At 43.4% G+C, this 16354-nt stretch overlaps 1 protein-coding gene across 1 annotated transcript; it reads right to left on the bottom strand.

Annotated features, from left to right (window-relative positions):
• Nucleotides 1-718: 718 nt before the first annotated feature.
• On the bottom strand, nt 719-16120 carry FGF16 (fibroblast growth factor 16). Its single transcript, XM_032787712.2, has 3 exons — nt 15644-16120; nt 7663-7766; nt 719-1097 (listed from the first exon to the last, which is right to left on the bottom strand). The coding sequence occupies exons 1-3, from the start codon at nt 15915-15917 to the stop codon at nt 852-854; spliced, it is 624 nt and encodes a 207-aa protein (XP_032643603.1). The 5' UTR covers nt 15918-16120; the 3' UTR covers nt 719-851.
• Nucleotides 16121-16354: the final 234 nt, after the last annotated feature.

The raw sequence follows: 16354 nt of genomic DNA, 5'->3' as shown, positions 1-16354 counted from the left end.
CAATCTGGGCTGCCCGTCACAAGGTTCTCAGCATTAGTTTGTTTGCCTCCACCTCAACCCAAAACACTGTGCTGTTCGTTCTCATGCTAAGCGAACAAAACAAAGTTAGTGAGAAATCCACAATATAAAGACAATTTTATTGCCAATAAGCTCTTAAAACTCTTTTTTTCCTGTTTCAGTAGGACCTTATTCTTCCTGTTGAAAATCCGGTCATAACATCTCTCATTTAAAAATAAAATTATTTTGAAATAAATAAATATATAAAATAAATACCATATACATTTTATAAATAGTTTTGTCCTTATGCACAGTATCCATGCTTACATCTTAATAATGTTTCCCACCCTCACTCCCACCCTCAACAGCAGGAAAAAAAACACACATCTGGACCAGTTCATAATAATCCATGTCGCAAATTCCAGGGCCACTTCAGCAGGGTACCATTTGAAGGGCATCTTCTTAAAACATAACCATTCCAAGCTTACCAGCAGCATCTCTATTAGTTCTGTGGTCTTTTTCTTTCCTGTAATCAAGTTGTGGTTTGTTTTTTGTTTTGAATCATCATTGCATGTGACCATTCCACCTCTTTCATAACCACCAGGTAAAGACAGTGAATGAAAATGAAAGATTATATGGAGGGCTCCCTCCCCAACCCCTATCCCCTACCCCCACAAATAACCCAGCTTTGATATACACTTTAAACAATGAGGAACGGCAGTGTTGAATTCAAGGTAAGTGCTTTTCTATGTTATCTAAGTTTATAGGAATGATGGAATGACTATTAATATAATGCTCCAGGAAAAAGCTTGGGAACCCAAGTATGTACATTGATTGGACAGCTGCAGGAAATATCACCTATAGTGGAAAAGTTCTCTGTACATTGCAGGTATTTTAGCAGGGTCCACAGGTCTGGGTAAAAAATGAGTGAACTTCTGGTGTCTCTTAGTCCTGTATCCTTCACGAGGTGAGCCATCCTTGTTCAAAGCCACATAATACTGTCTTTCAGAGTCGGAATGTTTGTAGAGGGTCGAGGCATAGGTGTTGTACCAGTTTTCTTCAAACTGCTCTCGGAAAACGCACTCCCTCGTAAGTTTCTTCTGTGTTGGGGGGTTATGAGAAGGAGAGAAAAGACACATGCGTGAACTTTATACTTGTAATTCATGTTAAATTCCATTTCTTCCTCGTCTTGCACCTCAGCTTCCTGAACTTTCTTGGCTTCCTAATTTCGGCTCCCCTAAGACTAGCCTCTGCTGACTGTAACGTGCACCCTTGCAACATGCTTCATTTCCCATTCATTAATTCTAGCGATGAGCTCAAAATTATAAAAGCCCAAATTCAAATACATTTGAACTTTGAGAGGGAAGGCAGCAAAATCCAAACTCAGAGCTGGAGCTGAATTTTGCTGTTTTAAAAACAGGCTGAACTAAAACTCAAAACCTGAACGCCCCTGGAATAAGGAGTGTTTGAGATCTCTATCTGAATGTTGCAGCTTGGCTACATCTTTAATTAATGCAGGGAAAGGCTCTGGCGTAAGAAGGCATCACTGTGCTTTGTATGCTGCATGATGCACTGCATTAAGGGCTGCTACAAGGAGATCAGAGTTTGCCTATCACCTTAAGCACAAGGCTTGTCATCTATATCACTTACCAATACTTTTAGCTGACCAGCGATTAAAAGTGGAAAAGGGTGCAGTTAATTTCAATGGTTTAAATAACCCTGACGTGCACTTTGAACTCTCCGAGCACACAGCCATATAACATAGAATAATGAAAGGACTAGACAGCTATGATATCTGGAAAAGCCAGAGAACTGTGGTCTGAGGCCATAAACATAATGGAAAAAGGTCTTTGTGTTCAGCGGCATAGTACTGTCCTACAGGCAGGACACCAACCAGTAATGGTTTGTAATGGGAACCGAGGCCCAGATCCTGAAGCATAGTGTGACTACTTTGTGCCAAAGCTGCCAGCCAGTCTCAGTCATAGGCACTACCAGTCTGAACCTCCTGTATATCACAGTCCACTACCAGCCCCTGCACATTAAACCCAGCAACCGAACTGTGACCAAAGTATTACAGCCTGCAGGAGACTAGACTGTTCTGTGCCCCAGGAAGAGAATAACAGGGACCAAGGTACCGGTGAAGTGATTAAGTGAGATATACCCAGATAATCCTGGCAAGTGACTTGTAGTCACTGGGTGCAGAAAGCAACCCCCTCTCCCCGCCAAAGGTCAGTGCCAATCTGACCTGGAGGGAAATTCCTCCCAACCCCACATATGCTGATCAGTTAGACTTGGGGTAGTCAATTAGTTTTGGTCAAGGTCCAAATTTCTTGATCAAGGTATAGTCAAGGTCCAGACTCCAGAGAAAATAATAATAGAAAAAATAAGTATATAAAAAGATTTTGGGGTCTGTTCAAAAGCATGTGGTAGTCCAGATTTGGCCTGCGGTCTGCCTATTTGACTACCCTGGAGTTAAGACACTCAGCATGTGAGCAAGAAATAGCGAGCTAAGCACCTGAGAGCATGAATACTCGGTGTTACCTCAGAGCCCTGGTCCTCCCTTCCAGTGCCCCATCTCCAGCTGTGGCCATCCTGATGCTTCAGAGGAAGGAGATTTAAAAAGAAAAAAAAAAAAGCCAACCTCCCAGAATACATTGGGGGAATCCTTTCCTGACCCCTTCTGGTGGTCCACTAAAACCCCGAAGCATGAGCTTTAGGAACATAAGAGGCAAACTGAAAGTGAGCCATAGGACTGCTGAGCCTCTGTCCCCACCATCACAAGCAACCCCATTATACAAGTGCACTCATACATTTGTCCAGCTCTCTCTTAAAATTATTTAAGTTGTTTGCCCCTCACAACGCCTACTGCGAGGCTGGTGTACTCTGGGCCTGGAGTCAGTGTAATCAGCCATCAGAGGATCATCTCAGAATAGGGGAATTCTCAGTGATACAGAGTCTCTAGGTCATAAGGGACATCTGGGGCCTCCCTCTCTCCCATTGAGCCCTGTCTGCCATAACTGCATCTTGGCTTTTGGCTGCTGGCGTTGACATTAAACAACGTGCAAATGATATACACCAAGCTGACAGCCTGGCATGGAGAGTAGCATGTTTCTAACTGCAAAAGGACAAGTTAGATCTGTCACAGAAAAGATTTGCAGTCAACCCTCTACATTTAGCAACATACAGATTTTATTAAATGGAGAAAAACTGAAAGCACTGAGGGAGTAGATGGCTGGTTTGATCTTTGGGGCTGTTAAATTCACACACAAATGTATGCAAGATTGGCACAGAGAAAAAAGACTTCCTTACTGAACCTTTAAAAAACACTAGACTATTCTACAGCAGTCTCCCAAAATATGTCCCTAACACCAGTACAAGATGCCATTTAATGGGCCTTTACTGTAGAATACTGCTATACCTTTTAATATCCTGGTCAAAGTGTTGACACCTCTTCCAATATTTGGTGTTTTTCTTAAAGCCTTAACTCTTGGAATCCTACGATTACAAGAGAATCTCTGTTTTCACCTTTTTTTTTTTTGAAAGAAAATTTCTAGTCCGTCACGATTGCAGAGAAAAGCTTGCAAACATGACCTGAGTTGTACCCTGAAGGCAAATAAAATGAATACAAAAATTATTTTATTTATTAATGATTTGTTTTTAATTCTCATGTTTTTTAACATTTGGGCTTGATGATACTGCTGTTAAAGCCACCTGGCCAGTATGAAGAACATTTTCTAATGCACAGGTCTGTAGTGGCAGAAAGGAAAAGTCCAATGATATTGTACTGAAATTAACTCTGTTACCAACTAAGATTATATGCTATTATATTGACATGTCTGTGGCATGACATTAACGGATTCTGTAGTTTGATTGGTCTGATTGTGGGACTCTCTGTTGCTTTAAAATTTCAACCACAGCGCTTCAAAGCAAAACAAGCAGAATGCGTTTCAATAGTACCGCTTGAGGTTCTGACCCAGAGGTGGGCAAACTACAGCTCGTGGGTCACATCCGGCTGGCGGGACTGTCCTGCCCGACCCCTGAGCTCCTGGCCAGGGAGGCTAGCCCCCAGCCCCTTCCCTGCTGTCCCCCTCCCCCGCAGCCTCAGCTCGCCTGCCGCCAGCGCTCTGGGTGGTGGGGCTGCGAGCTCCTGCCGGGCAGTGCAGCTGCGAGAGCTGCCGGCCTGCCTTGGTGCTTTAGACGGTGCGGAGGTGTGGCTGGCTCCGGCCAGGTGGCGCGGCTGCCAGTCCTGGTGCTCTGAGCAGCATGGTAAGGGGGTGAGGAGCAGGGGGGAGGTTGGATAAGGGGCAGAGGATCCCAGGAGGAAGTCAGGAGACAGGGAGCAGGGGACAATTGGATGAGGCAGAGATTCTGGGGGGGCAGTAAGGGGATAGGGAGCAGGGGAATTGGATGGGGCAGAGGTGCAGGGTGTGATCAGGGGACAGGGAGCAGAGAGGGTTGGATAGGCATGGGTGTCCTGGAGGACCTGTCAGGGGTTGGGGGTGTGGATAGGGGTTGGGGAAGTCAGGAAGCAGGGGGCAGTTGGATGGGGGTGAGGTCCCAGGAGGGCGGTTAAGGAGAGAGGGTCCTGGGAGGGAGCAGTCAGGGGACAAGGAGCAGGGGCGTTGGATGGGTCAGGAGTTCTGAAGGGAGCAGTCAGAGGGCAGGAAGTGGGAGGCAGCAGATAGCGGCAGGGGCCAGGCTGTTTGGGGAGGTACAGCCTTCCCTACCCAGCCCTCCATACAGTTTTAGAACCCCGATGTGGCCCTTGGGCCAAAATGTTTGCCCACTCCCGTTCTGACCCCAAGAGATGGTGAGCACCCAACTCCTACTGTAGTAGCTGAACTCTTTTCAGAAGCAAGCCTTACTTCCTGAAGTACAATCTCATTTTTTGTTATCTGCTATAATTGTTGTTTAAATTACATTAAAAATAAATGAAACCACATGGAAAACAAGAGTGACAAGAATGCAGATTTAGGGTCCCTGCTGTTGTGTGGTTTAAATTTTCCAACCAACATTTTTCTCAATATTTATATGCCAATAGACTCACAACAGGATCTCATAATGTTTCCCTAGACATTACCCCGAGGGCTCTGTGTATGCCTTTCACAACAAGTGTAACTGCACATTCCATCCTTCTGGGCTGTCTTCCTAATCTGTGAACATGCGGCACATCAGTCGAGAGAAGAAGCTTTCTCCCTTTTGCCCTACTCTATGCATGTGTAATGCCATAAAGTACATTGATATACTGTCTTCACTTCCACCGAGATGCTTACCAAAAATTAGCCATCTAATGTGGGGTAGGTTGTAGGATGCTTGGAGGCAGCGGATAATTATTAATTTATAGGTTATAAAAGAAAAAAACCAACAACCCAAACTTCCAGTAATTTGGAACCATTGAGTCATGCTCATCACTAACCTACATAAATGTGTGATCTGATCATTGTTGCTCTGATCTTTCCTCCTTTTATTTGTTATACTCATTTGGTGCATTTTATTTCAAATTAGATAAGTCTTCAGGGCAGTGTGTGTGTGCGGGTGTGATGACTAGCACAATGGGGCCCCAATCCTAATGGAGGCTTTTGCTCACTAGGATGATTTCAATAGTTCATAATAATGATGGTGTGGCAGGTTTTGATTTTGAGAAACAAGGCTAAGGCTTGAGCATCACCATGTCATAAACCCTGTGTCGTCTACATTGCACATGCCATATATATATTTAGACATGCAGTGAATAGCTTATCAGTCAGTTAAATATATGCAGTATTGGTGAATTCATTCTACTACAAACCCTTAACTGCCTTTTTTCTGTTTAAATGTGCACCCTTAACATTGCATACATGTAGGTCTCTGCATTTAATTTTTGGGTTTTTTTTTTTATTTGGAGGGGTATTTCAAAGGACATGAGGGGAAAAAGACGAAATGGCCTATGCAGAGAAGCATTTAAATGATCCCTCTTAGGCTTTGAAGTTCACACCTCATGAAGAGAAACGGGCTTTGTGCCAGTGGTAGTGTGTGGGAGCAGAAGGAGGAAGAGGGTGAGTTCAGAATTTTGCTGCTATTGTTTATTCGGCTGGTTTTCTATGAAGGTTTGTACATCCAGAATACACCAGTTTAATGTACGCTGGGATTTTAAAGTGATGTGGTTCAATCTCTGTAAAAAGCTGGATTGTCCTGTTTCAGTTTGAACCACCTTTCCTTCAATTTGGGCTAAATTGATTAGGAATGGATTTAAACTACACTGAAATAAGCTCCTTTTAAATAAAAATAAGTGTGTCCACACATGGGTTTGCATTGGTTTAACTAAACCAGTGCAAATTTGTGTGTGTAGAAAAGGCCTGAAGGGGATTTATTTTGCTTTAGTTTAAGTTGATTAGCTCAAACCAATCCCTGAACTGAAAGAACACACTCCTAAAGTGAAATTAAAGGCTGAAACCCTGGCCATATTGAAGTCAATAGCAATTTTGCCATTGACTTCAATCGGAGTCAGGTTATCATCTGGAGCATCCACAAAGAGGTTTGCACTAATTTAACTAATCAGTTTAAAACTCGATTTAAATTAAAATTGGTGCAGTTTTCTCATGTAGACTCGGTCAAATTTTGATGGATTGTTCTGGATGTGTTTTAGTAAGACATTCACAGTCTCCATTCTGCAGCAGCCCAGGGGCCTATTTCATCAGGCAGAGACACTATACTATGGGGATGTCACAAAGGGGGTGGAGCTTCATTAACTTCCACTAAAAGACTTAGCAGATGTCTGTGCCAAAGGATTTTTCAATCACAGAACTTTCTATCCTTCCCCGTCCCAAATCAGTGCTACCAAGGCCTGAGTCCTCCATAAGAACCATTTACAGGCATTGTTTGGAGGGATTTTCTAGCTATTTTGAAGTTATTGGTAAGCAAAACAAGTCTCTCTTCTTCATCAATTTTAAACAGGCTGAAGTGACTTTCCAATGGGATGAGACCAAAAATGGAAAATTCCAGTGCCAAAGGGGCATTTTTTAGAAGGTTATGAGAACACAGGAGTTATAATGAAAGTCTCACTATAGCTTTAAGTACAGCTTTCATTATTGAAAAGCTATAATATAAATGTATGCATTTGCAGACGTGTATATATATATATTCCTGTGAACCCAGATCATTCAGAGAAGAAAAGTGACATGCTGTTCAGATGACAGAACACAAACACACACCCTGATGGTGTGCTATAATTTATCTCCTTGCCTTTAGTTTATGATCACCACAATATCCCTGAATGGCAGAACCACAAGTGAGCTACACAAAGCTCCTAAACGAAGGCTAATGATAAAAGCTTTATACTCATGTTCTTGTCTGTTTTCTTTATCCCAAATATTTGTCAGGTTTTGTTAGAGCTTTGGTTGGTCTCTCTCTCTGCTTCTTTCTACTTCAACTTTGGTTGCAACTATGACAACAATGGAATAATTGATATGGGTGGAGCTATGTGACATCCACAGATGCAGTGCACAGTCATTGGATTGGTTGTAACAGGCTTGCAGATGACCACATGCTTAGGCAAGGCTGGCAGCTTATGTGGTCACCCTGTTGGACTCGCACACATTATATGGGCAGTACACAAGCTAGCTGACCTCTCAGAAGGCACTGTGTAAGTTTTATAGTATTACAATGATTATAAAACCTCAAACTTACCGACCCATACAGCTCGCCTCTCTCATTCATTCCGAGGTAGAGTCCTGAATCCACCCCACGGATACTAACCAGCCCCACCGCCAGGCTAATGAACTCCAAAATCCCTAAAGAGGAGGAATACAGATCATTCAGAGAACAGAACTGACATCAGGTACAAGCGACAAAGATAAATCAGCCTTCCCCAGCCTGTTGGAAGAGCTCTTTGTTTACAGGGCGTTCTATGGGCCCTGACTCTGCTCTTGCTCACACAGATGTAACCCAGTGACTTGTACTCTGAAATCCTCACCTGTAAAGCATTGCTACAGCCTTCAGGAAGAGTAATCCTTTATGAGTAAAGTTTCATTAGTTTCCTTACCAGTCACTGCAGGATGGGACAGGTGAGTATTTTGTGCCTGGTCTGGTAAATGTTCTTAACATTCTGGAAGGCTCTATAGTAAAGATGTACATTATCCACTGAAAGTGAGGTGGTGATGGTCCCCGCCATGCTTTCTGTCTGTGGACAACCTGGAGGGACTGGCTCATCGGAAAACCCTTTGGAGATTTGCAGTGATGGCAAGGCTATGGACAATTTCCTTCTCTCTTAGTTCAGAGTTGGTTATGTACTTGTCTCTGCCTGCGTGTGCGCGCACAGGCATCTCAACTAATTCACTGGGAGCTATGGCATGGAAGAGAAGTGTGTGTTTGCTCCCCCAGTCCAAGCTTCTGTTTAAACTGGTGGGAGAGAGATTTCCACTGACAGAACATCTCCCTCTTTCTAACCTTTCATACAGCTCTGAATCTATTACCACAGCTCCTAGAACATCCAGCCCGGGGTGAGCACACCTCCCCCACCCCACTCATGTTACCTCTCACGGCTCCTCTTGTGCATGTGCCCTTGAATTCTCAATGCACCACCTGAGGTGAATTCACCATCTGCTACCTGCTGACTTTACTGGGAGTCACATGGCTTGAAACCTTCCCTTCCATCCACACCCGCTTTTGACTCTTTGGAAATGTACCTTCTAGTATGTCAGGTGTATCGCTCATACAACAAGGACAGATGTCCCACTTTCCCTCCACTCCCTCAGTCATAGGGTAGGTAGCCTTCCCACTCAGCTGTGCAGTACACCTGTGTCCTGCTGGCAGCTAAACAAATGGCAATGAGGTAGACTTCCTAGTTCAACTTAAATTTTGCTCCCACAGATAAGCTGTTTTTTGTTTTTCTTCCCAGCTTGTGCCTTGATACTTGTGTGGTGTTAGAATTATTCCACCAGCAGCTATAAGACTGGTAGCCCTTCTTTTACATGTGCCAGCTGTGAATGTAGTCCCAGTTTAATCTCTTCACCCTCCTGACTAATATACCGTGGACCAGATCAAACTTCCACTAAAGTCAGTGAGAGCTGCTGGGTACTGAGCACTTTTGGAAAAAGGTCACTTATTTAAGAGCTGAAATATCGACTTCAGAGCCAAAATGTAGACTTCTGTTTTTTAAAATCTTCACCTAAATGTTCTTAATGGATTGGAGCACACATTTTCTAGAGGGTTAAATCTAAAGCCATATTCAGTTTGGGAAAACCTATCCTTCCTATGACCCCAGACTCGCGTCTGCCAGTGAAGTGAGTCACCATGTTGTGACTCCACTACAAAAAAATGGAAGAATACAAATTGTTTCCTTACATTCTCTGTTTTCTACAAAGGGATATGTGGCAGGATCCAGAAATTACTTGTTTTCTAGCAAGCAGGGAGTTAACTCCTACCTTAGACAAAAGTCCCAGTCAGACAAGTCTGGGGCAATACAGGGGACTCTTTAAGAACAGGCCTTTGGTACTCAGCAAGGAGGGAAAGGGGGCTTTTTAGAAGGCCCAGTGGACACAGACTGGCTTGTGCTTTAGACTGCGGAGGTTTTCTGCTCACTACTGATATGTTTTCTGGGAGGTGGCACGGTACAGTGAACTGGGAGTCAAGAGGCCTACTTTCTATTTCTTCCTCTGCAACTTGCTAATTCTGTAACATGTGGCAAGTTACTCAATGTCTGTTCCTTTGCAAAGTGCTTTGAGATGTCAGATGTAAAGGGCTATACAGCTCTTAACTATTACGCTACACCATTTTGTTTTCTTATTGTACGTACTGACCTTTAATGTAGAGGTAGAGACTGTGGTGAAATGAGACTTTCCTAGAGGTAGAGACTGTGCTGAATCCCTTTCCTAGAGGTAGAGACTGTGCTGAAATGAGACTATTTTTATTTATTCTATTTTTTTGTTACTGAAGCAACAAATTCAGTTTACCAATTTACAATACTTTGGGGGTTTATTGCATTTGTGCTGAGTACATTTATCCGCTCGCAGTTTCACAATCAGCAACATTTGGGATGGGACATGAGGCAATGTGCCAAGGGGCTTAATAAATAAAAGGGGGTGTGTGTGTGTGTGACTGGACAAAATCTGAATAAGAGTCTCACGTAAGGGAACAGGAATATAGACCTCTACCCTGATATAACGTGCTCCTTGGGAGCCAAAAAATCTCACTGCCTTATAAGTGAGACAGTGTTATATTGGGTACGGTCCAGCTTCCCTGGCAGTGATTTAAAGGGTCTGGTGCTCCGGCCGCTGTGGGGAGCCCTGGGCCCTTTAAATCACCACCGGAGCTCCGGCAGCAGCCGGAGCCTCTGGCCCTTTAAATCCCTGCCGGAGCCCCAGGGCTCCAGCAGATGGGCTCGGGTGGAGATTTAAAGGGCCTGGGGCTCCATATGAATTCGGATATAACGCGGTAAAGCAACGGGGCTTGGGCAGGGCTTTAAAGGGCCTGCGACTCCCCGCAGATTTACCACGTTATATCCAAATTTGAGTTATGTCGGGGTAGAGGTGTAGCACTATCTTAGAAACTAGGAGCCTCTTTCTCACCCAGATTGATTAATTTTTATTTGAGTGAGAAATGCCTGAAAATGTTTGAGAACAATGAATCTCTCTAAAGTACTTATACCACCCCCTATTTCCATAGCATCTAAGTGCCTCATAACACCCTGGTGAGTTGCCTCATAACACCCCTGCTTTACAGATGGGGAGGTGAGCACAGAAAGCCTAACTGACTTGTCCAAGGTACAACAGGAAGACTATGACACAGCTGGGAGTTGAACCATAATTTCCCAAGTTCTGGGCTAGCATCTTAAGCATTAAACTCTCCTTCTCCTTTCCAAAACAACAACTTATCCTACTCTGGGGGAGATGTCTACCTCTGTTTTTGCAGGCGCTTAACTCTCTTCCAGTTTACCCATGACAATCTCTTCTGACAATGTCACTTGTAATAGTCTTCTTTTCTGATCATTGGAGTGGCACTTAGAGAAGCAAACCAAGGACAACTATGTCGAAATAACATTAAGAGTGTAACTTAAACCCACAAAAGTCAGGAGAGAGAATGAAGGCTGAAAAAATGTGGGCGGACATCCATCTTGTCCTTAACTCACTCCAATTGCTAGACAAAATTGCAGCTTTATGCCTCTGATCTCCACCAGCACAGGGAGTGGCCACTGGGGTTAGATCAAGAATTTACTTTCTAACTGTAGTGGGGTGTGTTTATGGAAGTACGTGATTTTCTTTTCCTACACTTGTCTCTTCTTTTGTGGCTTGATTATTCATTCTGCTTGCTCTTCGAGTCCCTCTACATAATATTCAGAGAGATTTGACTAGAACTATTGCTAGATGAAGTAAACACTGAAGGGATGAATAATCATCTACCCTCCTTTGTAATGGCCAGATCCCACTCACTGTTACATTAGTAAATGAATGTTTAAGGAACTGTTCAGCTGGCTGCACCTGTCTCTTTTTGCACAACTATATCATGTGCCTGAGTGCAGAAATATCAGATGTTGTAATGATCTCTACAAACCTAAAGCTTCAGCTAAAAACCCCAACAACTGTTTGGTAACAGGTGCACTAAAGTATGAATGTCAAAGTCTTCAGAGGAGCTTCCTCTATAGATTTCACTAGCTTCCCCCCCAAAACAAACTGAAATACAGACTTTTTAGCTCTGTGCTTGGGGGTGTTCTATTTGCTGTCCTTATTATCTCCAGTCTAAACTTCAACAGCTTGATTCTCTTCTCAGGGCTTGTCTACACTGGCAATTTACAGTGCTGCAACTTTCTCACTCAGAAATGTGAAAAAACACCCCCCTGCGCGCAGCATGTTTCAGAGCTGTAAAGTGCCAGTGTAGACAGTGCTCCAGCGCTGGGAGCTACGCCCCTTGTGGAAGTGGTTTTTTAGAGCGCTGGGAGAGCGCCGCGACCACACAAGCCATGTTAAAGCTACACGTATAGATACACTTATAGTTTACCAGTAACTTTGTTGAAGTCAGTAGAGTAACAGTGGTGTAAAACTGGCATAAGCCAGAAGAGAATTGGTCCCTGGTTGCAAGGAGTTCCCCAGCGAGTCTAGCATTCACATAAGGAGTGTTTCTCCCTGCGGAGCTGATGTTAATTCAAAATCCCTTCCAGATTTCTTCTAATCATCCATTTCTTTGGTATAGGAAAAGGTCCTGACAGAGCAGTAATAACTGAGATATGGTTTCAAATTCTTCCAGTTTCATCTATGATTCTTTAGATAGGACTACTAGTTTTGTGCTGACATCTGGGAACTTCTCCAACATGAGACCTAGCTTTTCTCTACAAATCCTAGAGAGTGTTTCTCCAGGATTCTGAGCTAATCCTATTCAAAGAGGAATGTGCTTCAATCTTTAGGCTACAGTATTCTCCATAAATATAACCCTGTTACCTTCTTTATTTCCTACGGACATATCTCTTGAATCCCACGCTGGGACTCCCTCCCTTCGCCCCCAGAGGCTAGGAGCTCCCCATCATATTACTCTGACAGCATTTTGCTTCATTGCCTTACTTTAAAGAAAACTTTTAAGTCTTGTACAGATTTAAACTCTGTGCTTTGGGGATGGATCAGCAGAGGATGGTGCAGACACAGTACACTTTTTCCTGAACCCCATCCAACATTACAAGATAGATAACAAGTCCAGTTCCACCCCTTATCCCAGCTGCAGTTGGATAGATGCCATCGCTGTGGTGGCCCAGAGTGTTATCTTTGGAGTGGATCTAATTCTCTGCTTAGGAGGTCAGGGTGCACCTTCCCAGTCTATGGGTCCTGTCAAGCTAGCACCCAAATCTTAGGAGTGTCTACATCTGGCCAACTTAAACTTAGTACTCTAAAGTAAACCCCATCTTTGGCTGTAGTCTGGGTCCTTCACCATGCTTTTCCACTTCCCCAGAATTGCGTAGTTTGTCTATTTCTGTAATAATTCATTCTCTTCTGACTGCTGCATGCAAAATTCAGGAATGCATTGGTACATGAAATTCTAATGCAAACCAGACTAGTTACACTGGAATTTAAATATTCATGGCTACTGAATGCAGATGGTGAATACAGTGTGCCAATACATTATTACTCTGCGTCTCTGTTGCAGCTAAGCTCCGTCCAACTTTATCTGAACATGAGGATTCCAGTGTAATCCTCTGGGGTCTTGCCCTGCAATTACAACAAATAACTATTTATTTTACACTGCCTTTGGGAAAACCCCGAAGGAGAAATCTGTAATATTTTATATCTGACGTCTGGTCTAGTTTACGTAGCTGGATGCCGACTGTTAAAACACTTATGGAATGTGAATGTTTCAATTTATTTAACACACACTATGATTAATTCTTAATCTTAACCTTGCAAAACTAATGAAACGTATTTGCTTGTTTTAATATGTGCAGTTTCCAAACTTTGTTTAGAGACAAATTTATTTTATCTTAAGCTTCAAAAAGTAGAACTGGGTGAGCTTCTGTCATTAGATGGTGATAGTTTATTTGCGTAAAGATGTGTAAAAAGTGAGCAGAAAAGTAGTAATAAAGTGGCAGAAGTAGATAAAAAAATATACAATAGATACAAAGGACTTTCTTTCTCTTCCCCTTAGTATGAGAACCCATCACATGCTGTGAGATGAAAGGGAAAAGATATGTGTCTTTCGGGAGGTAATTAAAGAGCACTTGCCCCATGAGCCTATTACTACCTTACTCTGACCTGTGGGTTATGAATTTTTTGTTGATTTAGGCAAGGACATGCTACCTGCACCTGGTGTTTATGCATGGTACAGTACACAGTCAGGGGTTTGGGGTTTTTTGTATGATTCCAATCAATTCAAAATCCTTGCCTTCAAACAGTAACAACACAAATATTCATAAGCTCTTATTTCTCAGATAAAATTAATGAGTAACATCTTAGAAGACATAACAGAAATCCTTTCAGGGAGGAGTTAAATTATTGCACGCCACAAAAGGTCACAAGAATGTTTCTTACAACCTGTTGACTGTACAATTGAGATCACCAACTTGGGACTTGTTGATCGTTTACACAGACACCTGCACTATTTGCCAAAGTAGCAGGAGTTTTTCTTAACTCTGTTCAGACTTACTGTACTTCTGTGCCTGTGGCTTGAGATGCATTTTTCAAAGATTACATATAGTCTCATTAGAGATCTGTGAGTTTCTGTGACACTAATACAAACTCTGAAGTCTTTTCCAGCTTTGTCCTGGATGCTAGGTAAATCAGCAATGTTCTGTCTATCCTCATTTCTCTTTTCCTTCTTCTGAAGGTTAAAGTCACCAAATATTTTCTCAAAAAAAAAAAATCTTTCTGGCCCTGATGATCTGATTCTGCTTTGGGGACATTCTTAATGGCTACTCAAGTAAGGAAAAAAGGACTTTAGCCCACAAAATCTGCAAAAGCAAAAAAAAAAAAAAAAAGCCTGTTTGTTTCCCCAACCTGCTGTCTCTTCTTTCTTTTGCCTTTCTAGCTACCCCGAGCTTCCAGAGGTTCGAAAAGAGCTGAAGTAACCAGCAAGTTGCTTTTTAAAAAAATCATGTTTTGTGCACCTGCAGAATGACTTAGCACTGGTAGAATAGGAAATTGAAAATACAAATGCCCAAATTTCTGGGGAGTGAGCGTATTTGTTTAGAATTCTAATTATATCCATTCCAGGGATGATTTATATTAATAGTGTAATTAGTTTTGTATGTGAGACAGGCGGCTGGGCTCTTTGAACAAGTTCATAAAGAAAACAGGCAGCGTCAGAGCCATCGCGTGTATTCAGCGGAGAAAAGACACCTGTTTCTTGGATGGGGGAAGATGTGGAGACCACTCTCCGACTTGGAGGAGAGGACAAAAGGGGGTTAACCTCTCACTTTCGGGGGGAAGAGATCACAAGGATGCATTGCATCGGGTTCAATGAGGAATTTAAAAAAGGTCGAAAAGAAACAGGAATAAGCGGAGGCAAACACGTGGTTTGGACGCTAACCAAGTTCGGGGTTTTAAGGCTGTAAACAGTGTTAACAAGGTGACTCGTGGATACTTTGCTATCCTTCCGCACGATTCCAGCGAACTTTCCCGCAAGATAAGGTACCCTCAGTGACTCTGACCCTGTCTCACCACCAGGAGAGCACCCGGAGCCAGGCACCGAAACCCCCTAGGGCTTAACCTGCCCCCCAAAAGCTTTTGCACCCTTCCCAGTTGCCCCGGCTGTGTTCAGGCGGGGCAGCCCTCTCCCCAGAATCCTCACTGCATCTCTCCTCCTGCTTCCCTCCGCTTCCCCGAGTGGGAGTCTTGATTTGGCATTTGAATCCGTGAACCCCAGTCGGACCAGGCAGGCAGAGAAGATTCCCTGATACGCCTGTAGCAATGCAAAGAATGTGGAGCTTGTCTTCTGCTCAGACGCAGGGGGAAGAGGTGCAAAAAGCATACTTGGCACATGCAAAAAGAATGTGGAGGCAAATGGAAGTGAACTCAGGATCCTCAACCTGCTTTGTCTGGGACTGCAGGAAACTCAGACCAGACCCTAAGCAATCAGTGGAAAAGCGAGACTGGAACACCCCGCCCTTGCATTCCTTCCGCCCCCCCCCCCCCCGCCCCAGCTTCCACACGTATAAGGGAAAATCAGTGATAAAGAATATAAGCCCCTTTCTTACCGAATCTGCTGTGATCCTGCCTGGTGCCATGCACCGTGCCATTAGGGAAGATTTCCAGATGGAAGCCCGTCCTGCAGTAGAGCTGCCTCCGCCTGAGGATACCTTTAAGGTGGGCAAAGTCAGTGGGAGATCCCCTCTGGAGCCTTCCTTCAATCTGGCCCAATCTCTCATTCAAAAAACCAGGAGAATCAGCTAAAGCAACATTCCCAAGAGAGGAGGAAAATCCATGCAAATCCAAATCCAGAGATCCAAGAAAGCCCCCTACCTCAGCCATCGCAACAGCAGTGTGTGTGTGTGTGTGAGTGAGAATAGTGAATGTCTGTACAAACAATAAAGAAATTGCTGGTCTCTTTTTAAAAATGTGTGTGTGTGTATATATATTATATATAACTGATCAGCAGAGCTTGGCTGCCTTCAAGTAACTTCTCTACCCTCTCACAGTGTCTGATTTGAACGCCTGACCGTGCTTTGAATAAAAGTATTGTTTTTCCTTTGCATTGATCTCCTCTTGCCTTTCATAGCTGGATATGTCCAGCTATCAGATGCAAACTGCACTTTATATACATACACACTCCCCTTACATTGACATATTGGATATTTAAATACAAGCCACACCTCACTGGCATCCCCTTTGGCTATTGCTTTTTTTTTTTCTTTTTCTTCTCTGATCCATTTGGCTTTTTTTTTTAAAGAGAGAGAGAGAAGAGGGAA

The sequence above is a fragment of the Chelonoidis abingdonii genome, chromosome 8 (genome assembly GCF_003597395.2).
Source record: "Chelonoidis abingdonii isolate Lonesome George chromosome 8, CheloAbing_2.0, whole genome shotgun sequence".
Lineage (NCBI taxonomy): Eukaryota > Metazoa > Chordata > Testudines > Testudinidae > Chelonoidis > Chelonoidis abingdonii.
The sequence above is the reverse complement of the archived record's forward strand: the minus strand, read 5'-3'. Positions and strand labels throughout refer to the sequence as shown.